The sequence below is a fragment of the Mustela nivalis genome (genome assembly GCF_964662115.1).
Source record: "Mustela nivalis genome assembly, chromosome: 18".
NCBI lineage: Eukaryota > Metazoa > Chordata > Mammalia > Carnivora > Mustelidae > Mustela > Mustela nivalis.
Genome location: NC_139037.1, coordinates 13,421,269 through 13,448,538, shown reverse-complemented (window position 1 = coordinate 13,448,538; position 27,270 = coordinate 13,421,269). Strand labels below are relative to the sequence as shown.

The 27,270-nt window shown below is 41.4% G+C and overlaps 1 protein-coding gene across 3 annotated transcripts in view; it reads left to right on the top strand.

The window, feature by feature from the left end:
- Window positions 1-231: 231 nt before the first annotated feature.
- Window positions 232-27,270, top strand: part of PHLPP2 (PH domain and leucine rich repeat protein phosphatase 2) — a 76,600-nt gene continuing 49,561 nt past the window's right edge. For 2 of the 3 annotated variants that reach the window (XM_082712320.1, XM_082712318.1), the window contains exons 1-3: window positions 328-496; window positions 8,481-8,749; window positions 19,468-19,601. In XM_082712320.1, the coding sequence (XP_082568446.1) occupies window positions 398-496; window positions 8,481-8,749; window positions 19,468-19,601 (502 nt within the window). In that variant the 5' untranslated portion in view covers window positions 328-397. Of the gene's footprint in view, window positions 251-327; window positions 497-8,480; window positions 8,750-19,467; window positions 19,602-27,270 lie in introns of those variants that run through there. The other variant, XM_082712319.1, reaches the window with a different exon arrangement.

The window sequence follows — 27,270 nt, the reverse complement described above, 5'->3', positions numbered from 1 at the left end:
AGGGCAGCGCCCTGTCACTACTAACAGGTGCAGACCCCGACCTGTCCCTAGTCCAGCGGGTACTTCGGAGGCGGGGATAGCAGTAAATAACCATCCCCGTGCCTCAGTGCTTCAAACCGAGGGCGGCGGGGCGGGAGGCGCAGGCCCAGGCTTTCGGAGGCGGCCGGCTCCGCCCGCGGGGTCGACCCAGCCGCCCAGCCAGGGATGCGGCTCGCACAGCCTGGGCCGCGCCGGGCCCGCAGCTACGCAGGTCCCGCTGGGCTGCGGGAGGGGAGGGGCGGGGCCCGGGGCGGGGCGGGCGGCCGCGAGGGGCGGGGCCGCGGGCTGCTCGCGCGCGCCGCCGAGGCTTCGCGCGCCGTCGCGCCGGCGCGGCGTCCCTGTGCAGCCTCCGCCACCGATGGGGGAGGTGGAGCCGGGGCCCGCGGGCCCGCTCGAGCCCCCGGAGCCGCCCGAAGCGCCCGCGAGCCGCCGGCCGGGCGGAATCCGGGTCCTGAAGGTGAGGCGAGCGGGCTGGGGAGAGAGCAAGGGCGGGGAGAGGCCGCCCCTGCCCCGCGCGGTGGCTGAGGCAGCCGGCGACCCCCGCGAAGCGTCCGTCTGTCCGCATCGCCGCCCGGCTGTCCCGCAGTCCGGCTGGGGGCGCCGCAGCCCCCGCCGAGGCCTTCGCGCCTGGCCCCCACCGAGGCCTCGGCCGCCTCCGTCTCCCCTCCGCTGCCCATCCCTGGCCGCGCGCCACCCGCCTCGCAGGCCCACGCCTTCGGTCCGGCGTCCGCCCGGCCGCCGCCGCCCAACCGGCTCCTCCGGGATCCGGGGGCCCGCCTCGGCTGTCCTCGGCCTCGCTGGGGGGCCGGCGGCCGGTCGCCCGTGGCCCGAGAGCGTGGCTGGAAGTACGCAGGGCTTTCTCCCCGGACACCTGAAGACATCACCCCAGCGGGAGGATGGCGGCGGTGATTGGCCGGGTGCTGCCGTGTGCTCTGGGCTGCGCCGGGTGGAGCGGGCCGACTCTGCCCTCGGGGCTCCCCAGCGAAGTTAGGACCCGGCCCCCCGCTCCGAGGCGCCGGCCTGTAAGCTCCACCTGCCCGTCCGGACAGAGAATCCCCGGAGGAGCTTAATCTCGGGGAATCTCTGGGCGTGTTGCAGCAGGGAGGAGGGGTTTGGCAAAAAGGGCATTCCCGTTTGCGGGAGCCGGGCTAACAATCCAGGGAGACGGTAATGGGGGAGCGGTTATGCAACAGGCAGCTAGCGGGGTTTTGGGGCAGGAATTGGGGGGGGGGGAGTAGGAGGAAAATGAAAGCAGATGCTGGCAAGGCGGGGAGTGGAGCCTTGAAGGGAATGACAAGAAGTTTAAATGCACAAGGAATGTAGGGTCGGCAGGGGACAGTGAAGATGGTTTAAAGGAGAGGTTCTGGGAGACTAACTGGATGGAGTTTTCTACTGGCCTGTGAAATAGTTGCAGAGGAATTTTTCTGTAGGTCAAGTATATAAACGGGATTTCCTTCTGGAGATGGAATAGAATTCCTTCTAGAGTTTTAGAAGAGGAAATCAGCGGGATTTAAAACTTGCCAGCGAGACGGAAGAGAGGAAATTAAGAGGTTTTGATGTCTTTCAAAACTACTTTGGAACAGTGAAAATACATGATGTTAAAAAATACATGAAGTAATAGCTGTTCATTGGAATTAAGGGTGAGCGCTGTATATTAAGATTATTTGCAAGACACTGCTAAGAGGGCTTGCTAAGAGGGAAACACTGAAAAAAAAAATAGATGTGAAGGATCTGGTGAATCCATCCATGAAACAACATAAAATAGAACTCCGTGAAATATAAAACACTTTTTTTTCTGCTGTTACCTCCCAGTCTTAATGCAGTGACTTAAAGCAATAACTTTTCATAGTTTACCTTTACTTCTGCATAAAGCTTGTACATATTTATTTTAACTTATTTAGCCATAAGTTTTTTTTTTTTTTTAAAGATTTTATTTATTTATTTATTTGACAGAGAGAAATCACGAGTAGATGGAGAGGCAGGAGAGAGAGAGAGAGGGAAGCAGGCTCCCTGCCGAGCAGAGAGCCCCATGCGGGACCGATCCCAGGACCCTGAGATCATGACCTGAGTCGAAGGCAGCGGCTTAAACCACTGAGCCACCCAGGCGCCCCAATTTAGCCATAAGTTTTAAGTCTTATTACTTTAAGGCTTTTAGATATTTATTTAAAACTATAAGGCCATCAAATGTAAATTGTGAATGAGCTTTTAAAAAAATGCTGTGCTGCTCTGGCTTATCGGGAAATGGCAGGTCTGAGAGATAGGTAATGCCCTCTGGCCTAGAAGATAAACAACCTTGGCATTTTTTATAACAACTTTTTGTGGGGGAGGGAGTGAATTGTGAGATGGAAGGCTCTTGATTCGAGGGTCCTGTCTTCCTAGACTTATTAAGTGGTCAGATTTACCACTGGTTCCCTGGGGCTCCAATCTGGGAATGGTTAGAAAGATACCAAAAATTGGTCTTGAGTATGGTACTGAGTTGGTGGTATGGGAGGCCCACAAGTGCCCTTGTGTCTCTTGCTTTATTGCACATGGTCAACACTTAAGTAATCCTTGCATGTAAATGAGACTGGCTTTGGAGAATAGGTCCTGTGTGTTCTACATACAGAAGTTACGTTAAATAGCTGAGTTGTTGAGTTTTGTGCTAGGTGAAACTGGAAAAGAATATCTAGGTAAAAGTCATAATCTCCTACTTGTTCTTTGAAGACCCCTTGAAAAAGGCTTATTCTATTTTGCGATGCTTTTTTACTACGAAGTCATGAGCATTATTATTGTCAAATAATACAGATCTTCATAAAAAGGCTAATATAATGAAACCAGTATAATTTAGCCAGATTAGATCTCAGTCCATCAGTATGTGGTATTGAAGAGTTTGATTCAAAATCTGCTCCCAGATTTATTTAGCAAATTGCTAGTTAGAATGTACCCCTTTACTGTTGTTGGAATATGATATTTGTGATACTCTTAAGATTATTGGGAGTACTACTTTTATTCAAGTAATGTGTGTGTATATATATATATATTTAAAAAAAAAATCAGTGAATACCAAAATGATTTTTTTTTAAAAGATTTTATTTATTTATTTGACAGATAGAGACCAGAAGTGGGCAGAGAGGCAGGCAGGGAGAGTGGGGGGGGAAGCAGGCTCCTGTGAGCAGAGAGTCTGATGCGGGACTCGATCCCAGGACCCTGAGATCATGACCTGAGCCAAAGGCAGAGGCTTTAACCCATTGAGCCACCCAGGCGCCCCACCAAAATATTTCCTTAAATTTTCATTAAAAATGAAAGGAAATATTCTTCTTATCTCATCCCACCCTTTTGCAAAATATTCTTAATATATATATTCCTAAAGATGAGCCCATATTGTTTTAAAGTTTTGAATGATGGAGCAAATCTCCTACGTTACAGTATTTCACATTCTCATAGAACTCAGGGAGTAGGGAGAGTTACTTGACCAGACTCTGTTTTTCCCATACATATCTTAGAGTTAATTGTATGTGGGCGGTTAATAGTTTATCACCTTGAATTGATCACAGCCCTCATATGTTATTTTCATTTTTAGAGAGTTAAAAACTTAAAACTGAAGTGAGTACTTAATTCATGGCTTACTTTAAAGACTTGCACTTTCTGAATATAATTAAATTTTTAAATTAAATTTATTTTTTTTTTTTTGGAAGCGGGAGAGTATGGGGGAGGGGCAAAGGGAGAAAGAGAATCTCAAGCTCTGGGAGACTCTGGATCTTGAAGATCATGACCTGAGCTGAAATCAGGTCAGTCGCTTAAACCAACTGAGCCACCCAGGGTCCCCTATTTAAATTGGAAATGTGCTCTTTTACAGTTGTTTGATGTGAGAGTTGATTGTAGATCTGTTTCCTTTTAGAAAAGTTTGTCAACAGATTTACGTAAAAGTAAGGGAAGCAACAGAATGTTCTTAATCTAGCAGTTTTAGTGGAAAAGTGATTCTAAAAGCTGAGAGTCTATCAGCGGACCCTGATAGACTGGCCTTTCCAGCAGTTATCTGATGCTTTTCGCAATGGAGAAGGAAGCACCAAGTAATTCAGCAATAGCTAATAATAGCAGAACAGTCCATCTAGATTGTGGCTGGAAGGCTATGCTTGCTTGGTGTCTAGGCCTTTTAAATGCCCATTGAACAGGTTTAAGGGAATGATACCTACTAAAGGTCTAACTCAGCAGTTTATCTGCATGGGGTCTGGAATATATCATATAAATAGGAGATAAATTCTTTGACCAACAACACATGTCTTTCAATGAGAAATTTATAGTCTTTTTTTTCCCCCCAGTGCAAAAAGTGTTTTTATTAAAGCAGAGGGTCAGAACCCATGGGCAGAAAGAGCTGCCAGGGATTTATAGTCTTAAGGGAAATACATAAACACTTCTTTTTTAAGACTTTGTTTATTTGAGAGAGAGAGTATGAGCAGGGGAGGGGTAGAGGGAGAGTGACAAGCAGACTCCCTGGTAGTTAGGGAGCCAGACATAGGGCTCGATTCCAGGACCCCGAGATTATGACCCCAGCCGAAGTCAGATGCTTAACCAACCGAGCCCCTCAGAAATACATTTAAAACTGAGTTTAAGAATTTTTTGTTCCCAAATTTTTATTTATTTATTTATTTGAGAGAGAGAGAGAGAACAAGCAAGGAGAATGGCAGAGGGAGAGAGAGAAGCAAGCCTGATGTGGGGCTGGATCCCAGTACCCTGGGTTCATGACCTGAGCGGAAGGCAGCTGCTTAACTGATTGAGCTACCCAGGCACCCCTAAAAATGACTTTTTAAAATCCTCACAGAAGAAAAATCATGGATGAACCAATATAACTTCCTGGGATTTTCTTGACTTTTCTAGGATTGAGAAGATCATTGGGCTATTATTTGACTTGAAAAAGTTTTTTTTTAAGAAGCATTTTGGTGGCAGGGGTGCCTGGGTGGCTCAGTGGGCTGGGCCTCTGCCTTCCGCTCAGGTCGTGATCTTAGGGTCCTGGGATCGAGCCCCACATCAGGCTCTCTGCTCGGCAGGGAGCTTCTGCTTCCCCCTCTATCTGCCTGTCTCTCTGCCTACTTGTGATAGCTGTCAAATAAAATCTTAAAACAAAAAAAAAAGCTTCTTGGTGGTTTTGTGGTATCGTATCTACTTGCACTCTCTTAGTAGCAGGGAGCAAAATTTCTCTCCAGTCAGTGCAGAATGCAGAGCTTCTTTGTATAAACATTGCTGTACCTTATAGAATACAATTTTTAGATGGGCCAGTTGATCTTTTCCAAAGACTAAAAAATAGGAGATATTTAAAATTAATCAGCAATTAATTGTATTCAGTGGCTGAAATTACTGATACAAATATGATGTTCTTTGTCTTTATAAAATAAGTACTTGAAATCCCTTTATTAATTCTGAGATGTTCAGCTTTGAGAAAATGCTCTTGTGGTCAAGAGAGAGACCTAGTTCCTACTTGTAGCTGGGGCTTATCCTACTTATCTAAAGTTAGAATCAGTGATAATCCTTATGGTTTGGATAGCTATATTCTAATCCTTAATATCTGTAAAATGATGGATTTACCTGTTATCCTTAATTAATTAATTTAATAGTTATTATTATTATTTTTTAAAGATTTTATTTGGCAGAGGGGGGGAGACAGTGAGAGAGTGAATACAAGCAGGGGGAGTGGAGATGGAAAAGCAGGCTTCCCACTGAGCTGGGAGCCTGATGCAGGGCTCAATCCCAGGATTCTGGGATCATGACCTGAGCCAAAGGCAGATGCTTAGACTGAGCCATCCAGGCGCCCTCTGTTATCCTTAATTTAAACAATGAAGCCATTCTCACTCATTATTTTCTTTGTTTCCACGTGGAAATGCCTTCTCACTTTTCCTTATCATCTTAGAAATTTAAATTTAGGTGCCACAATTACCCTCAAATACTTAATTTCAGTAACTACAACAGTAATATTTCCTTTATTTATAGGTATTTCTGACTTCGAATGAGGAATAGTAGCAAAAGTCTTGTATTTACTTTGTGGTTGGTAAAAAGATTTTAGTGCTTCCTGTAAAAAAAGGAGGTTCTTCTTCTCAAGTTTGTTCAACTTCTTGCCAGAGCAAATTGGGCTACATTATAGACTGATAATATATTCTGTGATGTGATGTGATTTCTGTGAGTTCTGCATGCCACTCAGGTATTAAGGCACTATAATAGATTCTCAGTGTAGAAGAGAGGAAGAAATATCAAATGCATGATTAAAACCCATTGTAGGGACGCCTGGGTGGCTCAGTGAGTTAAGCCTCTGCCTTCGGCCCAGGTCATGATCTCGGGGTCCTGGGATCGAGCCCCACATCAGGCTCTCTGCTCAGTGGGGAGCCTGCTTCCCTTCCTTTCTCTGTCTGCCTCTCTGCCTACTTGTGATCTCTGTCAAATAAATAAATAAAATCTTAAAAAAACCCAAACAAACCCCACTGTAACCCCCAAAGGACTAGAAGGCATACATTCAAGATGAAGAGGTTTTCCTACGAAGAGAGTAGAGTCACTAATTCTAGCTGTCCAGAGAAAATGGGGATGGGATACATGGAAGGCTCCATATGGAACACAAGAGAGGGTGATGTGAGTAGAGGTTTTTTTTTTAAAGATTTCATTTATCTATTTGACAGACGGAGATTACAAGTAGGTAGAGAGGCAGGCAGAGAGAGAGGAGGAAGCAGGCTCCCTGCTTAGCAGAGAGCCCGATGCAATGCGGGGCTCCATCCCAGGACTCTGAGATCATGACCTGAGCGGAAGGCAGCGGCTTAACCCACTGAGCAACCCAGGCGCCCCTGTTGTGTTTTTTTTTTTTTTTTAATTTATTTATTTGTCAGAAAGAGGGAAAGTGAGAAAGCGAGCACAGGCAGGCAGAGGCAGAGGGAGAAGCTGGCTCCCTGCTGAGCAAGGAGCCGGATGTGGGACTCCATCCCAGGACCCTGGTATCATGACCTGAGCTGAAGGCAGCTGCTTAACCAACTGAGCCATCAAGGCATCCCATGAGTAGAGTTAAGGCCATCTAGTCAGATGGACAAGATGGGGAAGGACATTTCAGACAAGTCACAGAATTGTGGACTCATGATGTGTTTGGGAGTTACAAGAAGCTGGGTATGACTGAAACAGTGACAGATAACAGAGAATGATGGTAAAGAGGTATGGCAGTGTGTTAATGGAAATGCCTTTATATCAGGGAACAGGGGCGCCTGGGTGGCTCGGTCAGTTAAGCATGCGACTCTTAATTTCAGCTCAGGTCATGATCTCAGGGTTGTGAGATGGGGCTACAGGTGTAGGGCTCCCTACTCAGTGGTGAGTCTGTTTGTCCTTCTCCCTCCTCTTCCCTGCCATGCCCTCCCACCTCCCTCCTCTCTCTCAAATAATTTCATAAATAAAATCTTAAAAAAGGGAACAGAACTGGCCCATCATGAAAATAGAGTAAGTCACTATTGATCTTTAGAGATTTGTCATATTGCTGTAGCATTTGTTTTTGTTTTGAAGTAACCACCGTCTGTGTGAATTTCACATACCTAAATTATCAAACGCAGCACTAATTTTTTGGAAACATTAGAACAGAAAGAATATTTGTGCAACATTGTGTTAGTTGTGATATGAGGCAGAGGGTCAGGACCCTAGAGACGCTTCCAGTTTGCACTGTAGAGACATATACAAAAATATTTAATGCAGGATTGTTTTTAAAAGTGAAAAAATTAGAAACTAAATGCCATCCGCAGGAGAATGGAAAAATTGCAGCATATTCACATAATGAGATACTACTTAAATGAATGAGCTGGGTGTATTAGTATGACCAGTGTTGAACCAAATAAAAAAAAAATGTCAGTGTGAAACAATGTTAGGAAAAAAAAAAGTCTGTTAGGATTTAAAGTTCTAAATCATGGAAAACAATTGTATTCGGTTATAGATATGTACAAATAGGGCAGACATAAAAATGCACGGAATGGCGAATAGGAAGTACACTAGAGTGTTTCTGGGGAGAGAGGGAAGGAGATGGGATTGAAGTGGGGTATCTGGTGACTTCAGCTGTGTATGTGTATATATATATACGTGTTCTTATATGTGTGTGAGACATGTAAGTCTTAGATGTAAAAATGTATGTTCTTTAGATTAAGGATCTGAAATAAATCTGACAGGATATTAAAATTTGTGGCAAATAGGTAGGTAGTAGGTACACAGATATTTTATTATTCTTACATTTTTATGAAAACGTAAGAAAAAGAAAGGGTCACACAGAGTGACGGACAGGCCATGAACAGCTAGCAGGAGAGGAAATTGTTTCCCAGCTTAGGAATGGGCATAGCCGGTGTGGAAGGCCCCACGGCCGGCCTCGGTGAATAGAGAGTGGAAGGGTGGGGTGAGGCCCGAACGTGGCCAACTCAGCCAGACTTTCTAGCTAATAATTTCTTTCTCTTGATGTTTTTTAGAGAAATATGAAACGCAATGGGAGCAGGAATTGTTTGAATAGGCGGAGTAGGTTTGGTTCTCGAGAAAGAGACTGGCTGAGAGAAGATGTCAGGAGAGGTTGTGTGTACCTGTATGGCGCCGACTTGACCACTGCCACCGCCAGCTCTTCTGCCTCCGCCTCCTCCGACTTGCATCTGGTTCTGTGCACTGTGGAGACGCCAGCATCAGAGATCTGTGCCGGAGAGGGAAGGGAAAGTCTTTATTTACAGCTTCATGGGGACCTGGTCAGGTGAGGTCTGCGTTTTACCCCTCTAACTCCATTATAGTGTAAATAATCTGCATTTCTGCTTGGAAGTGGGCTGTAGGATTTGACTGCTGCTTAGAACTGACAATGGTTATGGGGTCACTTGGCTTGAAATAAGATTTTGTCTTTGGAATGCTGAAATTATGATTCTTGAATTTAAAAGCAGTGCATGAAGGAAAATTTGATAGTTACTTCATTTGGATTACACCATGTGTCAGATATCCAAATTTAAAATAAGTAATTTTTTTTTAAGACTTTATTTATTTATTTGACAGAGATCACAAGCAGGCAGAGAGGCAGGCAGAGAGAGGGGGGAAGCAGGCTCCCTGCTGAGCAGAGAGCCCCAGGGGCTCTATCCCAGGACCCTGAGATCATGACCTGAGCTGAGGCAGAGGCTTTAACCCACTGAGCCACCCAGGCGCCCCTAAAATAAATATTTGAAAGTCATTTAAAAAAATAGGGGCCCCTGGGTGGCTTGGTCGGTTAAGCGTCTGACTCTTGATTTTCATCAGGTCTCCATCTCGGGGTTATGAATGTCAATAGAATGAAATTGAAATGTATAAACGGAAGTAGAATGAGAAGGATATATGCTCATGAATAAGTATGTTTCTATTTATATGTAAATTTTAAAATTAATGGTGCCATAAGCAGCACATTATTTTTTTTAAGATTTTTTTTTAAAGGTTTTATTTATTTATTTGACAGACAGAGATCACAAGTAGGCAGAGAGGCCGGGGTTGGGGGAGTGGGAGCTGAGCAGAGAGCCCCATGCGGGGACCCTGAGATCATGACCTGAGCTGAAGACAGAGGCTTAACCCACTGAGCCACCCAGGCACATTATTGACTTGCAGCACATTATTGACTTGAAATCATTTAGAGATCTTTCCATATTAATATTTATATAATTTTATTTCTTTAATGGCTGTATAATACTCTGTTTCATGAGCCTACCATCGTTTTAGCTGATCTCCTATTAAGGGACATTCGCATTGTTACCAGTTTTTCACTCTGCAAGCGGTGTTGTAGTGAACATCCTTTTGCCTATGATATCTCTCTATGTGGAAGTAATCTGTAGGATGAACTCCTAGAAGTGGGATTGCTGGTCAAAGGATATATGCATTTATAATTTTGATGCATATTTTCAGATTTCTCTTTATAGAAGTTAAACTTCAACAAGTAATATAAAAGTAAGCCTATTTTCCCCGTAGTTTCTCCAGAACATGCTAGCATTAAATTTTATATGTAAGTATAGACACATACCCATGCATGAGTGCATACTTGCTTGTGAGTAGAAATGATTGTCACCGATTTTTAGATTAGGGAATTGCAAAGTCAGCATTGCAAAGACAAATCTTTTGTCAAGCCTAATGACTTAGATTTTTGCAAATCTGATAGAATTTTGTTGTTTTTGTCATTTTAATTTTCATTTATCTTAATGAGTGAAGCAGAGCATATTTTCGTAGATTCAGCTGCCATTTGTGTTTCTTTAAAATCTTTTATATGAATGTGAAGGAGAGTATTCTCATAGAATCTTTTACTGTGCTTAAACTGTGCTTGAACTCTTTGCTTCAATTAAAAAGAAAATGACTATTAGTTCTTTGAATTAGATGTCAAATAAGAGTTTAAAGTGACTGACCTTTCTCTCTTCCCTCTTCCCTGTAATAAATACGTGTCTTGAAACAATTCAGAGCCGTAGACTTAGTACTCTTGAAAGTGAGAAAGGAAGCTCCCACTTACACCTCAGAATGTGGTAATAATAGTAACACCTTCAGCTGAGCTAAAAATTGATGTCATTTTAAAAGTCTAAATTGAGGTTTACTATGTGTTCCTTTTAGGATTTGGACTAATTCCTGAAGAAGTAGATTAGCATTTGAATGTTTTCCTTGTTCACTAGTTAACTACATTTCCTAAATCCATTTGCAAAACTAAAGGATCAGACTGGGTGATCCTTAGGCTTTTCTAAATCTTAACACTGATTCCGATCTAATTTTATCAGGTGGAAAGCCTTGACCTACATTATAACTGGTAGTGATTGATGGAGTTCGTGTATTTAAGCCCAAGACCTACTCAGTTGTATACTAATGTATTTGTATAGAGAGGTACTAGAAATGTGGAGAAACCCCCATCTGAATTAGCTTGCTACTACTAGTTGTGTAGTGAAGAATCCACATGTGAAATAATATACTTTAGTGAATCTAAATTACTTAAAATGGAGAGTGGCCTTGATAATTTTGTAATGAAATAGCTCTTCATAGATCTAAATGGTTAGAAAATAATGGAAATACTATTGAACTGCCATTGGAAAGAATGAGTATGTTTTCATTGCTTGGAGCAGCTTAAGAGGTGTCACTCAGCCAAAGAATGAACGCCTCTGGTGATGAGGGTAGATTTGGGCTGACATCACGCTTTGTTTGGCCAGTCCTCTGTGCTTAGTTCTTTACGTACATGTTCTCATTAAATCCTCATAGTAGATCCAGGGGCGGTAGCATCCTTTCTTTCAGATGAGGAAAAGTGAGGCTTTGCAAGAGGTCCGGTAACCTGTTCAAGGTCAGGCAGGTACTGCCAGGCAGTTGGAATGTCTCATTAAAGTAGGTGGTGGACTTTGTTCGAGGAAAGGCCCTCCTGGAGAGGAAATGGTGGTATTTAATCATACTTAGAGATCTTTTTTTGGCTATCTTACTCAACTGTTACTGCTTGAGTTCAGTCTTCTGTTATCTAATCAGAGGAATAGGTACTTGCTTTGGAATAGCCCATGAGACAGTTGACAGTCTCAGGCGCTATCTTTTTTTTTTTTTTCTCTTTACTGAATTGTAACATGTAGTCACTGTAGAAATTTTGGCAAATGAAATAGTATAAAGAGAAATAACCTTCAGTGCTTGTGCTTTTGTAGAGTGCCTCATTTAATCCTCACAATGATCTTGGGAGGTAGGGTACTTATTTTCATTTCATCGATCAAGAAAATGAGGCTTAAAAAGGTTCAGCCTCTCACCTAAGATCACTTGTGGGGTGTCGGGGGGGGCACCACATGTTGGGCATTCAGATGAGGTAGAGGCGGGCAGTGCTGGTGGTGAAAGAATTCACCCTAAGCAGAATAAAAGAGATAAAAGTTTATTGAATACACGGCAAGGAAGCAGTGAGCAGACTAGCAAAGGAGAGGCTGTATGCCAGAAGGCCGTGGTGAGGGGCCACAGGTATAGGGTGGAGTGAGTATGGGGACAAATGGAATTTTCCTTTTTGTTGATCTTAGGAACTGTGCCTGGTTGTAATTGTTCATTTAGGGCCTATGGTTAATTCAGGGTGGGTCACTTAATGAGCTTAGACATTGGTTTTAATCTCTAAAGGAAATTACATTTTACAGAAATGCTACTATAACTTGTTTAAAAATTGAGAAATAATAGGCAATGATGACTTAGAGCTTGGATTCTGGAACCATAGTGTGTGGGTTCAAATCCTGGCTCTTACAGTCACTATGCAAGTTGTATGATGTTCTCTATGCCTTAATTTACTAATGTGTAAAATGGAGGATGATTCTATTTACCTTATAGAGCTGTCATGATGAAAATTAATTACACCTTATGAAGATCAAATAAATTAACACTTGTAAAGTAGTGCTTCGTAAACTCTAATGTTCACCTGGGAGCTTGTTAAGTTACAGATTCTGATCCAGAAGGTCTGGGATGGGGCCTGAGATTGTGTATTAAGCTCCTAAGTGATGTGCTTCACTTAGAGTGGAAAGGAAGTGTTTATGTCTGTCACCCAGTCTGTGACACCCAGTAAGTGCTCAGTGAGTGTTACCTACTTGGGTTGTTTCAAATCACTCAACTCTTAGAAGTGGTGTTGTGATGACTAAACCTTAGCTCATGAATTCTTATATTGTTTTGTTTTGTTTTTTTTTTTTAAGATTTTATTTATTTATTTGACAGAGACACAGCAAGAGAGGGAACACAAGCAGGGGGAGTGGGAGCGGGAGAAGCAGGCCTCCTGCCGAGCAGTGAGCCCGAAGCAAAGCGGGGCTCAATCCCAGGACCCTGGGACCATGACCTGAGCTGAAGGCAGACGCTTAATGACTGAGCCACCCAGACACCCCAGAATCCTTATATTGTTGATCTCCCTAGGCTCCATGCTAGAAATGGGATTGCTGGGTCGAAAATTACCTTGTGTTTTTTCTAAACCATCCATGACTTCCTTCTTTCTTTTTTCTTTTTCTTTTTTTTTTTTTTTAAGATTTTATTTATTTATTTGACAGAGAGAGATTAGAAGTAGGCAGAGAGGCAGGCAGAGAGAGAGAGGAGGAAGCAGGCTCCCTGCTGAGCAGAGAGCCCAATGCGGGACTCGATCCCAGGACCCTGAGATCATGACCTGAGCCTAAGGCAGCGGCCTAACCCACTGAGCCACCCAGGCACCCGACTTCCTTCTTTCTATTCTCTTTTTTTAGTCACGGATTTGTCACTTCAGTAAAACTGAAGGATTGCTAATTTATAGAATTGTAGCCCTTGAAGGAACCTGAAAGAGATCATCTACTAAGGAAACAAAGTGTACCCAACTTAACGACCCCCCTCATCCCCTGCCCTCTCCATTTAGAAATATATTTGGGGGTAGTGTTTGCTGGTTGTCAGAACTACTAGGGAGAGTTAACCAGCATTTAGTGGGAAGGGCCAGAAAGGCTTAATGTCCTCAGTATGCGGGATAGACTTGTACAACCAAGAATTGTCTTGTCCAAAAGACCAGTAACTTCCTAGTGGGAATAACTGAGAGCATTTCCCTTTGTTTCATAAATGTGAAACTGAGGCCTGGAGAGGGCTGGTGGATAGCACGTTCTGGCTGTTGCCTGGTCTGCCACTGTCCCATTCCATTGCTCTTACATGACGACACTTGGTTTGTCTTTTTTATTGAACCGTTTAAGTGAGAACTGACTCACTAGTGAAGTTTAGTGTAGTTATTGCCTTCTGCCTGAGAAGTTGTAACAAGATCATTTATGACAAAGTGGAGTGCCCCTTGGCTCATGATCATATCTTTACTTTTATTCTTAGTCATCAAATTGAGTAAGATTTCTATTCTTCTGGGAGCTTGTTAAGCTAAGTTTGATAGACTATCTTTTTAAGATAAGTTAGGAGGCAGTAAGATGTTTATAACAGAAAATACCCTTGGGGTTTGGGATCCTGTATTCTAATAACTTTTCTGTCACTGACTTGCTGGGTGACCTTGTACAGGTCACTAAAACCTTGTTTACCATATTTTGATGTTGTAAAAGTAGTGTGAACAGTTCTCTTTCAGGATACATACTGAGTTGATTAATGCTGAGGAAGGAAAAGATTAGTTTTGTTTTTTGCTTCATTTTTCTGTGCTATTTTAAAACTTAAAAATTATCTGTTATACATTAATTCATTTTTGTTTTGTTTTTGTTTTTACATCATAATACTGCTGATATCAGCTTGTGTTCTATAGTTGTTGATGGGTCATAGTTTAATTGGCAATGTTTTTTTCTTTCATAATGGTTATTATGATACCATTTGGTTTACTGCAGTACAATTCTGTTACTAACCACTCAGACTTTTCACACAGTTCACAAGTTAAAGGCCATGCTCCACAGTAAGACTGCTGTTCCGATTCTAGCCACACTTCTAACCAACTGGATATAAATTTGGGAGTTCCCATGACCCTTTTAGGTTTAATAATAATAGAATGATTCAGACTCAAGAACGTGTTCTACTTATGATTACAGTTTTAGTAAAGGATAGTAAAAGATACAAATCAGAACTAGCCAAATAAAGAGACACATAGGGTGAGGGAGGTCTGGGAGGGTCATGAACATAGAACTTTGTGCCCTCACCCTGTCATCCTCTCACCATGTCTCCTCTTGTCACTTACCAGAAAGATCCATGGAACTTCAGTACAGTTTTTATTAGCATTTCATTGGGTAGGCTTGTTTGGTTCATTGACCTCATGCTTGGCCTTCAATCTCCAGCCATGTTTTCCTTCCTTATAGTCAGGCTAGCTCCAAACCCTTGCCTTTTCTTCTCTTGGATGGTCTTTATGGTGACCAGCCCGCATCTTGAGTCATCTCATCTGTGAGGGGTGATGCCAGGGGCTCAGGAATGACTAAGATATTCCTATTATTCAGGAAATTACAAGGCTTTAGAATCTCCCCCCAAGAATCAGGGATGGAAGACTAGTGTAAGATTCTGTATTATACAATGGTGCACACAAAGGTAGTGTATATTTCAAATGATGTATTAGCCTGGAATACAATAATTTTTACTTATTTATTTGACAGACAGAGAGCACAAGTAGGTAGAGAGGCAGGCAGAGAGAAGAGGAAGCAGGCTCTCTGCCAAGCAGAGCCTGACATAGGGCTTGATCCCAGGACCCTGAGATCATGACCTGAGCCGAAGGCAGAGGTTTTAACCCACTGAGCCACCCAGGTGCCCTATAGCCTGGAATACAATAATTTTAAAATATCACTCTTTAGGTTCTTTGGTGTAAGTTAACATATGAAGTGTTTTGAGCTCTCTTCTGCATAAATTATTTTAACTATATAAAATAATGTGGTTTACCCAAAAGAAACTAGGATTTTTTTAAAAATATATTTTTTTATTTATTTGACAGATAGAGATCACAAGTAGGTAGAGAGGTAGGCAGAGAGAGAGGAGGAAGCAGGCTCCCTGCTGAGCAGAGAGCCCGATAACGGGGCTTGATCCCAGGACTCTGAGATCATGACCCAAGCCAAAGGCAGAGGCTTAACCCACTGAGCCACCCAGGTGCCCCAAGTAACTAGGATTTTTAATGAAACCAGCACACCTTGATGCTACTATGTACTCATTGTGTGATTCTGAATCTCACTTTCCTTATTTGCAGAACAGACATAACTTTATAAAACATTAAGTACTTTTCAGCATTGAGTCAGGCATGGAGTAGACATTCATTGAAGTATCCTTAGTATTGCTGTTTGTATTAGTATTATCTGTATTATTAATCATAACATTTGCATATTTTACCTCTATAGGTAGCTAGAGATTGAGTTCTTGTTCTTTTTTTTTTTTTTTTTTTAATTTTATTTATTTATTTGACAGAATGAGAGAGAGCACAATCAGGGAGAGTGGGAGAAGGAGAAATGGGCTCCCCGCCAACCATGGAGCCTGACGCAGGGACTCGATCCCAAGTCCCCAGGATCATGACTTTCTTTAGGTGGGAATGTATAAACAGGGTTTCAAAGAGTACAGAGCCCCCTTTGGAAGGAAATTTGATCATGTAAAAAATGCAGAATTAGGATGTTTCCATTTCTCTTGATTTTCTAGACAGAAATTGAAAAATGGAGCTGGTGAGATTTAGCCTGAATATGTCATTTCTTGATCCTGGCTATGTGATCATTATATGGAATTATGATATTTAAGTACATTGAACTCTGTATCTAAAAATAATAGCAGGATTCAGGTAGAATTTACATCGGGCTCTCTGCTCAGCGGGGAGCCTGCTTCTTCCTCTGCCTGCCACTCCCCCTGCTTGTGCTCGCTCACTTTCTCACTCTCGCTCTCTCTGAAAAATAAATAAATAAAATCTTAAAAAAAAAAAAGAAGTCCCTACAATACACCCTCCTTAGAAGAATTCTACCACTATACTGGGAAAGTGCTTAATATCACTGTAATCCTTTGTGAATTTTTATTTTGTTTGACTAGAGATTGGTTGTAATTGATGAAGTTTTTATTCTGAAAAGTTAATTTTTTGTTTCTATTAAACTCAGTATTTATTTGTCTTTGTAGGGTTTTAGTTCTTGGTCATACCTCATGTAGTAATTCTGAGTTTATGGATAAAAGTCTGCACTGAGCAGTCAGGAGGGACCAAGAAGTTGTTTCATTTTTGTGTTTTTGTGCTCATCAGTATGATTTATATTCCTAAGTTATCATTTTTTGTGGGCCGTTCTAATTGGATGGGGGCTGGTGATGTGGCCAGTGAAAGAAGTCACACAAGGCAGAGCAAAAGAGGTAGAAGTTTATCGAGTACACTGCAATGGCAGGATGGCAAAGGACAGACTGCCACAGGTGATGGGCAGAAGTGGTAGTTATAGGTTGGAATGACGGAATATGAGATGTATGGAATTTTACCTTTTTTGGTGATCTTAAGAACTATGCCTGCTTGGAAGTGACTGTGGTCGATCAGGGCCTGTGGCTTAATGAGAGCCGATTTGTGTTAGCCTGGTAGTGGCTGTGGGCCCTTATGCTTTGCTCCAAGTTTCCATTGCCTATTGCCTAAAAGTAGTCTCTACAGTTTTGGTAGTTGTTTACATTCAGCTTTGTAGTATTACTATTTTCATGTTAGTTTTACTTAAATCTTAAATCTACTGCCAACAGTATTTTCTACTCCTTTCACCGTAAAACAGAGATGTCCTTCATATCTTTTTGCAGTGATGGGAGGTGTATCATGTTTCTTGTAATACAATTCTTAAGTTTCCTATTTATTTATTTATTTTATTTTATTATTATTATTTTTTAAGATTTTATTTATTTATTTGCCAGAGAGAGAGAGAGAGAGCGAGCACAGGCAGGCCGAGTGGCAGCAGAGGCAGAGGGAGAAGCAGTCTCCCTGCTGAGCAAGGAGCCCGATGTGGGACTCGATCCCAGGACCCTGGGATCATGACCTGAGCCGAAGGCAGCCGCTTAACCAACTGAGCCACCCAGGTGTCCCAAGCCTATTTATTTATTTTAAAGATTTTGTTTATTCATTTGAGACAGAGAGAGCCCAAGGAGGGGGAGAGGCAGAGGCAGAGGGTGAGGGAGAAGCAGACTCCCTGCTGAGCAGGGAGCCTCATGCAAGGCTCAATCCCAGGACCCTGGATAAGGACCTGTGCTGAAGGCAGAAGCTTAACTAACTGAGCCACCCAGGTGCCCCTCTTTTTTTTTTTTTTTAAGATTCTATTTTTAAGTAATCTCTACACGCAATATGGGACTCAAACTCATGGCCCTGAGGTCAAGTATCACACACTCTACTGACTGAGCTAGCCAGGTGCTCCTTAAGTTTTCTAAACAGAATCCTTTTAAGACATAAAGATGAATGGTCCTTTAAAAAGATTTAATTTTTTTATGAGAGAGAGAGAAGAAGATAGCATGAACATGATTAGGGGAAGGAGCAGAGGGAGAGGGAGAAGCAGACTCCCTGCTGAGCAGGGAGCCTGCCTCGTGGGACCCTGAGATCATGACGAGCCAAAGGCAGATGCTTATCCCACTGAGCTACACAGGAGCTCCTCTTCAAGAGCTTTTGAGCACACATGTAGTTTCCTATACTTGTTTCTTGGTTGTTTCAGATGGGGGAGATAATTCTGTTTTTATTCTAATTAAGTAAAATTTCTAATTTAAAATTAAAATTCTAAGAATTTTTTTAGTTAAGTCATCAGTATATTATTAAACACTACTTTATATAAGATGTCTTGCTAAACACTTCAGTTACTATATAATATCTTGTAAGTAAATATATTTAATAACAACTCTGTGAGTTAAGTACTATTGTATTCCCATTATACTGATGAGGAATTTAAGATAAGTTGAATAAATTGTCCAAGGGCATGCAGCTGATAAATAAATGGCAGAACTAAGACTAAACCCAGGCAGTCTGACTTTTGGAGCCTATACTCTTAGTGACTGTATTGATTTATAACTATTTGCTTTCTGATAAAACAGTTGTAAAAGGGCTGACTTGTGTTTTATATATATATATATATATATATATATATATATTTTTTTTTTTTTTTTTAAGATATTATTTGTTCATTTGACAGAGACACAGTGAGAGAGGGAACACAAGCAAGGGGAGAGGGTGGGGGGGAGAAGCAGGCTTTCCTGCTGAAGAAAGCCTGCTTCAGGGCCCCATCCCAGGACCCTGGGACCATGACCTAAGCGAAGGCAGAGGCTTAATGACTGAGCCGCCCAGATACCCCTAAAAATTTTAATATTTACATATTTTAAGTGTTTCAGGTCTATACGATTTAAAATGTGTGTGTCATCAGAGGTCACAAATAATTACTAGATATTCTGACTTTAATTTAGTTTTCATTTGGGACCACATGGTAGAATGATTTCTGGGGAATTATTCACTCCTAATTTTTTTTTTTTTTTTTTTAAAAGATTTTATTTATTCATTTGAGAGAGAGACAGTGAGAGAGAGCATGAGCGAGGAGAAGGTCAGAGGAAGAAGCAGACTCCCGATGGAGCTGGGAGCCCGATGCGGGACTCGATCCCGGGACTCCGGGATCATGACCTGAGCCGAAGGCAGTCGTCCAACCAACTGAGCCACCCAGGCGTCCCTTCACTCCTAATTTTTATGCAAGAATCATCTCTGGAGCCAGTGGAAAATATAGTACCTGAGACGCAGTAGGCAATTCCATGACTGCATCTCTGATTATGTGGGCAGCTCAAACGACTGAACCACTTAGGCATCCCCATTATTTGGAAATCATTAATTTGAGCTCCTCATTGAGTAAATACCAGTAGGTATACCCCATGTAAACAAAAGCTCTTTGGGGGTCCTCGAAGACTAAAGAGGGGTCCTGAGACCAAAACCTCTGAGCACTTCCTGTTTAGATTATTTGTATCATATGATATTAAAGAAAATCTTGATACAGAAGTAAAAATCTAGAACATATTAAAAGATTATAAATATTAAGTGAAGCATTTTTATTTCTTACTAAATACTTCTCTTTTGAATTGTGTAAGCAGGAGACTGGAACCTACTGAACGACCTCTTCAGATTGTGTATGATTACTTATCCAGGCTGGGATTTGATGACCCTGTGCGTATACAGGAGGAGGCAACAGATCCTGACCTTGGCTGTATGCTTCGATTTTATGGTGGTAAGAATTCATCAGTGGCTTTCTGAATATGTTTAATTTGCTTTTAGTTGATCATTTGCCCGTCTCTGTCTTCAGCTTTTTAAAAGCATTTTAACAAAAGGTGTTTTTAAGCCACTTAACTAGTGTGATTAAAAAAAAAAACAACAAAAAGAAGCCGGTGATTTGTACTTAAGAGAGACTTAGAAGTATTAGCCAAAACACCTTCCCATCTTTATTTTTGTTCTTCTTGTTCTCGTGTTTTTGCTGACTTAAAACTAGAATCATTTTATTTCTTTGTCAGAATCTTGATCAAATCATGCTTTTCAGTATCAGTTTTACTTTCAGGTGCCTTATAAAAACCATGGAGTTCTGGATAACTCAAGAATGTTGAGAGCTAGGTGGTCATTATCAGATATGACTTGACATTTGATGAACACATTTGTCAAATCTATATATTATTAAATTTAGTGGGCTTGAAATCTAGGATTTCTTTAACTCTTGTTTCTCTTTTGGTGCATTTTCCCCCCATCATCTATTTTTCACCTGATCACTTCAATAATAAAATTAGACTTATTAAAACTAATTACTTTCTGAATATTGCTTTCCAAATATAGTCTACTAATACTATGACTGTTGAGTACTATTGTGTGATTATTACTGTGTGATTTTATGTGAATTACCTGGTTTATTACAACCACCTTATGCCATAGGAACTATTTATTCTTCAACAGATGAGAAATCTGAGGCAGGGAAGTTAAACAACTTGTTCAAGGTCATACAGCTATTAAGTGACAGAGTCGTTTAACACCAAGTGATTTTGAAAGATTTGAATTAGTATGACCCACTTATCAAACAGTTGAACTAATAACTGAATGTTTAGTATATAGTAGGCAAAGTTATTTACTAAAATTCCCTGCTCTCATTCCTGAAAGTGTTGATTAAATTTCTGTATACTTTGGGGTTTTTTTTTGTTTTTTGTTTTTGTTTTTTTTTGGTTGGTATTTATTTTTAAGTAATCTCTATACCCAGTGTGGGCTTGAACTTACCACTTGAGATCAAGAGTGTCATGGTCTACTGACTGAGCCAGCCAGGTGCCCCTCTGTATACTTCATAATACAACTCTTGTGACATAATGTCACAAGACAGCTTTATTTAATGCACTTCACAAAAGATTTTATGTTTAATTTTTTATCATAACACTATTTTGTGACATATTCCTTAAAAGTTTGTTTTGTTTTATTTTATTTTAATTGCTTTATATTCATTGCTAGTTCATGAAAGGAAAATAGTTGCTAGATTGAAATTGAATAGGAAAAAGCCATGGGATGCCTGGGTCCATCTCATGATCTCAGGGTGAGATTGAGCCCTGTGTCGGGTTCTGTGCTAGGCATGGAGCCTGCTTAGAATATTCTCTCTGCCTCTCCCTCTTCCCACCACACCCCTCCTTTAAAAAAAAAAGGAATTAAAGAGGAAAATTCTTTAGATTAATTTGAAGAGCACGGCCCATTTAAACCTATAAAACTTGGGTTAAAAAAGAGAACAGCTTGGATCAGTAACATGTTCCTTTTGTGATTGTGGTTGAACATGAGTTCTGTTTATGTGTTTTATTCTAAGGTGAGAGTTGAGCCTGAAAGTGTCAGCGAGCTCCTTTGAACCACTGAGATTGCATTGCACCCAGTTGTATATTGCAGGAGTATTGGCCCTAATACAGTAACCTTTTGCCAGCACCTGATGAGCATGATAGCATGCCCAGGATCTTCATATACCCTTAAGATAATAGTTCTAGTAGAGTCTAAAAGAGTACCAGTTTGTAGTTCTTCCTGTGTTTTTGAGGGGAGGGGGTCTTTAACAGAGAACATTTCCAAAAATGGCCTCTATTAATTTAACCCAAGTTTTATAGGTTTAAATGGGCTGTGCTCTTCAAATTAATCTAAAGAATTTTCCTCTTTAATTCCTTTTTTTTTTAAAGGAGGGGTGTGGTGGGAAGAGGGAGAGGCAGAGAGAATATTCTAAGCAGGCTCCATACCTAGCACAGAACCCGACACAGGGCTCAATCTCACCCTGAGAAGCTAGTATAATTTGAGTGAGAAAATTATGTTTGAGAAAGAGGTTTTTAAAGCTAATTATTTTTGAAACTAGAAAATATGTATAAATGGCACCAAAACAAAAGTAAAAATATACATATATATATGTATTAATTATCTCTTGTCTGTGTAATGAAGTACCTCAAAATTTAGTAACTTACGGGAGTGCCCAGGTGGCTCAGTTGGTTAAGTCCAAATCTTGGTTTTGGCTTAGGCCATGATCTCAGGGTTGTGAGATCCAGCCCTGCATGGGGCTCCAGGCTCAGTGTGGAGTCAGCTTGAGATTCTCTTCCTCTCCCTCTGCCCCTCCCCTGAGTCATGTGCTCTTTCTCTAAAATAAATAAATAAAATCTTAGAAAAAGAGCAGCTTAGTTACTTAGGGGGTGCCTGGGTGGCTCATTTGGTAGACCATGCAGCTCACACTGGGTGTGGAGATTACTAAAAAATAAATAAATAAATAAATAAATAAATAAAAACTTGTGACTTAAAATGATAATAAGTATTTATTATATAGTTTGTGTGTGTCAAAAATCTGGGAATAATTTATTTATTTATTAAAAGATTTTATTTTTTTTTTTTAATTTTTTTTTAAAATTTTATTTATTTATTTGAAAGACGGAGATCACAAGTAGGCAGAGAGGCAGGCAGAGAGAGAGAGAGAGGGAAGCAGGCTTCCTGCGGAGCAGGGAGCCTGATGCGGGGCTCGATCCCAGGACCCCGAGATCATGACCCGAGCCAAAGGCAGCAGCCCAAACCACTGAGCCACCCAGGCGCCCCAAAGATTTTATTTTTGACAGAGAGAGATCACAAGTAGGCAGAAAGGCAGGCAGAGAGAGAGGAGGAAGCAGGCTCCCCGCTGTGCAGAGAGCCCGATGTGGGGCTCGATCCCAGGAGTCTGAGATCATGACCTGAGCTGAAGGCAGAGGCTTTAACCCACTGAGCCACCCAGGTGCCCCAATCTGGGAGTAATTTAGTTGGATGGTTCTGGTTTGGGTTGCATGAAATTGTAATCAGTCTTTTGGTTGAAGGTATAGTCATCCAATGGCTTGACTGGGGCTGAGAGAATTGCTTCTAGCATGACTCACTCAAACGGCTGCTGGTGGGTCTCAGTAGTTGGTACCCAGCTTTCATAGGATGTCTCAGTTTTTGACTTTATAGACCTCTTTCTAAGGCTGCCTGAGCGTCTTCCTGATTAGGCAACTAGCTTCTGTCAGTGATGAGACAGACATGCACACACACACACACACACACACACACACGGAGGCCTCAGTATTTTTTATGATCGAGCTTCATAAGTCACCTATATTATTACCACTTTCTGTTTAGTCGAAGTGAGTTACCCTATACAGCCTATCCTCTAGAGAGGGAAATTAGGCCCCACCTTTTGGAGAGAGAACTCTCCAAAGAGTTTGTGGACCTGTCTTAAAACGATCACAAAAAGTATGCTTCCCTCTCACCTTGTTCCTCCATCCACTCAGTTCCTGAATCCCGAGACAACCACTGATAGGAGAAGAAAAAAATATCTGAAATATTCTCTTAGAAGCAAATAGCTTAGTAATCAGCTTTAAATATTTTATATAGAGTATCTTTGGTGATTTAGCTTAGTTAGCATATAATGTTAATGAGGCCAGGGTCATAAAGGCCTAAGTTCAAACCAGTTATTGTTGCTGTGCTTGCAGGATCTAAAAGGTACCCCGTACCCCAAGCAGCCATTATGCAAATGTTCATTAGTAGTGTTGCTGGAAAGGGAGTTCTGGGGAAAAGTGAGTTAGTGGAATGACTGGCTCAGTGCAAATTCATGATAAAAGCTGTGGAAATAACATAATTGACTAAAGATGAGTAGGTAGCATGATCAGTCACAGAGATTAAGAAAGCACATTAATGAACTCTTTATTTGTATATGAGGAAAAAGAGTCTAGAAGGTATGATTTACTAGTGAAGTTGTAATTCTGGGACTCTGTGGCTCAGGTAGTATAAGTCCCAGCCTGAACATTTTCTTTCTTTCTTCCTTTTTTTATTTTAAAGTTTTTTATTTATTTGACACACAGAGAGAGATCACAAATAGGCAGAGAGACAGGCAGAGAGAGGGAGGGAGGCAGGCTCCCTGCTGAGCAGAGAGCCCGATGCGGGACTCGATCCCAGGACCCTGAGATCATGACCTGAGCCGAAGGCAGAGGCTTAACCCACTGAGCCATCCAGGCACCCCAAGACAGTTTTTTCCAAAGAGCATAAGCATAAAAAAATGAAGCCAGACACAGAAGAATCACATAGTACGTTTCCATTCATTTAAAGTTCAAAACCAGACAAAATTCAGCCATATTGTTTACAGATGTATGGCAGTATTACCATCTGTCCGTCAAAATTTGTTCTTTCCTTCCGTAATAATAGAGTTACAGTTGGCACATGACTGCCCAGCTACATGTCACTTCCCAGCCTTTTTTGCAGTTAGGTTTGCACACATGTGACTCAGTTTTCTTCCCTGGTATGGAGTGGAATTGTGCTGCTTCTGTACCTGGTTCCTTTTTTGAAGATTTTGTTTATTTGTCAGAGAGAGAGAGAGAGCAAGAGCAGGCAGAGGGAAAAGCAGGTTCCCTCCTGAGTGGGAGCCCGATGGTAGGTTTCAATCCCAGGATCCTGGGATCATGACTTGAGCCAAAGGCAGACACTTAACTGACTGAGCCACCCAGGTGTCCCTCTGTATCTGGTTAATGCCCTTGTCTTCTTCCATGGGCTAGGATGGCATTCATCAAAGCAGTATTAGAAGTCATGTGTTGAAATGGCAGAGCTGTCATCAGCCTAAGTTTCTTGATAGTGTTGACCTCAGAAACCTGCCATGTCTACCCTAAGGGGATTACATTTCTTTTGTGTTTGCGCCATTATATTCTTTTCGTTGCAGTAGTTTAACCTGCTATGACTGATCCAGGATGCATATATAAGTGGCAAAAATATGAAGAAAGCAAGGAAATGGTTCTAAAAGTCAGGAGAGTGGCTGGTCTCTAGGGTGGAGGGACAAGGATGTAATTGCTATAAATATGATTTTTTTTTTTTTAAGATTTTGTTTACTTGACAGAGAGAGACACAGTGAGAGAGGGAACACAGTGGGGGAGAGGGAGTGAGAGAAGCAGGCTCCCCCGCTGAGCAGGGAGCCCAATATGGGGCTTGATCTCGGGACAACGGGATCATGACCTGAGCCGAAGGCAGACGCTTAATGACTAAGCCATCCAGGCACCCTACAAATACAGTTTTTGAGTCAATACATATATATATATTTTTTTAATTTTTCAAAATATTCCTAAATTGCACAGACAATACTGATATGTGCTTTCATCAGTAGAATTTGAGAATGCTCGTTTCTTTGTAACTTTGCCAACATCAGGTATTATTGTTAAAGTTAATCTTTGTCCCAGGGCACCTGGGTGGCTCAGTCAGTTAAGTGCCTGCCTTTAGCTCAGGTCATGATCCCAGGGTCCTGGGATCGGGTCCTTAGCCGGGAGCCAGCTTCTCCCTCTTCCTCTCCCTCTGCCTGCCACTCCCCTGCTTGTGCTCTCTCTCCCTGTCAAATAAATAAAATCTTTAAAAAAATAAAAACAAAATTTAAGGGCAAGTTACAGGCTGAGAAAACATGTTTTTTATAAATACAGTATGCAAAGGATGTATACTTAGAATACATGTACATATTCTTTGGTTCAATATGAAAATAAGACAAAAATTTACACAGAAATATGAATGGGTTATTCAAAGAAGAAGAAATCTAAAGATCCAATAAAAATCGAAGCAACATTCAACCATACTAGTAGTACTAAGGGAAACGAAAATGATAACAAAGACACCATCATTTTATTTATCACATTAGTAAAACTTACAAATGCTAATAATATTAAAAGGTGAAATTGTGGGTAAAGGGGTACTTTGATATACTGATGGGCTATACATTTGTTCTGCATTATTTTATTTTTATTTATTTATTTATTTATTTATTTTTTAAAGATTTTATTTATTTATTTGACAGAGAGAAATCACAAGTAGATGGAGAGGCAGGCAGAGAGAGAGAGAGGGAAGCAGGCTCTCTGCTCAGCAGAGAGCCCGATGCGGGACTCGATCCCAGGACTCTGAGACCATGACCTGAGCTGAAGGCAGCGGCCCAACCCACTGAGCCACCCAGGCGCCCTGTTCTGCATTATTTTAAATGCAAATATTCTATGACCCATTAATTTCATGTTTACACATCTACTCTGAGGAAATACAGGGGCACAAAGGAGGGGATTTTACTGTAATGCTGTTGGCAATAGTCAAAACTGGAAATACTGTAAAGGTCTATCACTAGCAAAATGGTTATATAAATTATAATACTGTGCAACTTAGAGAACTGCATATAGAAGATAGCTAAGGAAAGATCTCCAAAACATATGGTTGAGTGAAAAAGCATTAAGACCACAGCAAATAATACCACTTACGTACACAAAATATATTTCTACAAATACGTATTAGGTATGAATATAAGTTAGAAAATTCTGAACAGATATACACCAAGTTGATAGCAGTGAATGGACCTGGGAGGTGATTGTAAGACACTGAAATGCAATAAATAATGAGACTGTAGGGGCGCCTGGATGGCTCACTGGGTTGAAGCCTCTGCCTTCGGCTCCGGTCATGATCCCAGGGTCCTAGGATGGAGACGCGCATTGGGCTCTCTGTTCAGCAGGGAGCCTGCTTCCTCCTCTCTGCCTCTGCCTGCCTCTCTGCCTACTTGTGATCTCTGTCAAATAAATAAATAAATAATCTTTTTTAAAAAAAAGTAGTTTTAATTTCATAAGTTTTTTAAAAAGATTTTTTATTTTTATTTATTTGACAGACAGAGATCACAGGCAGGCAAAGAGGCAGGCAGAGACAGAGAGGAGGAAGCAGGCTCCCTGCTGAACAGAGAGCCCAATGCACGTCTCCATCCTAGGACCCTGGGATCATGACCGGAGCCGAAGGCAGAGGCTTTAACTTAACTCTGAGCCACCCAGACACCCCTAAAACTACATTTTTTACAGAGGAAAAAATATATGGACACAGTGATTACAAATGTGAAATATGCATATAAACTATGACTAAGATGTGCATAATCATAAACATAATTGTGTAAGGATGATAGAAGAGTTTTTTGTTGTTGTTACTCTTTTTTTAAAGATTTGAGAGAGAGAGAGAGCACACATGCAAGTGGGGAGAGGGCAGAGGGAGAGAATCTCAAGCAGACCCCCTCCTGAGGGTGGAGCCGGACGTGGGTTCCATCTCAGGACCCATGAGCCCATGACCTGAGTTGAAAGCAAGAGTTGGAGACTTAACCAACTGAACAACCCAGGCATCCTGGAATGTTGTTGATTTTTTTTTTTAAGATTTTTTATTTATTTACTTGAGAGAGAGAGAGCATGAGAGGGTAGTGGGAGAGGGAGAAGCAGACTCCCCGCTGAGCAGGGAGCATGATGTGGGACTCGATCCCAGGACCCTGAAATCATGACCTGAGCCGAAGGCAGAGGCTTAACCCACTGAGCCACCAAAGTGTCCCTGTTTATTGTTTTTAATTGTACAGAAGTTTTTTTGTTTTTTTATTTGTTTGTGCAGAA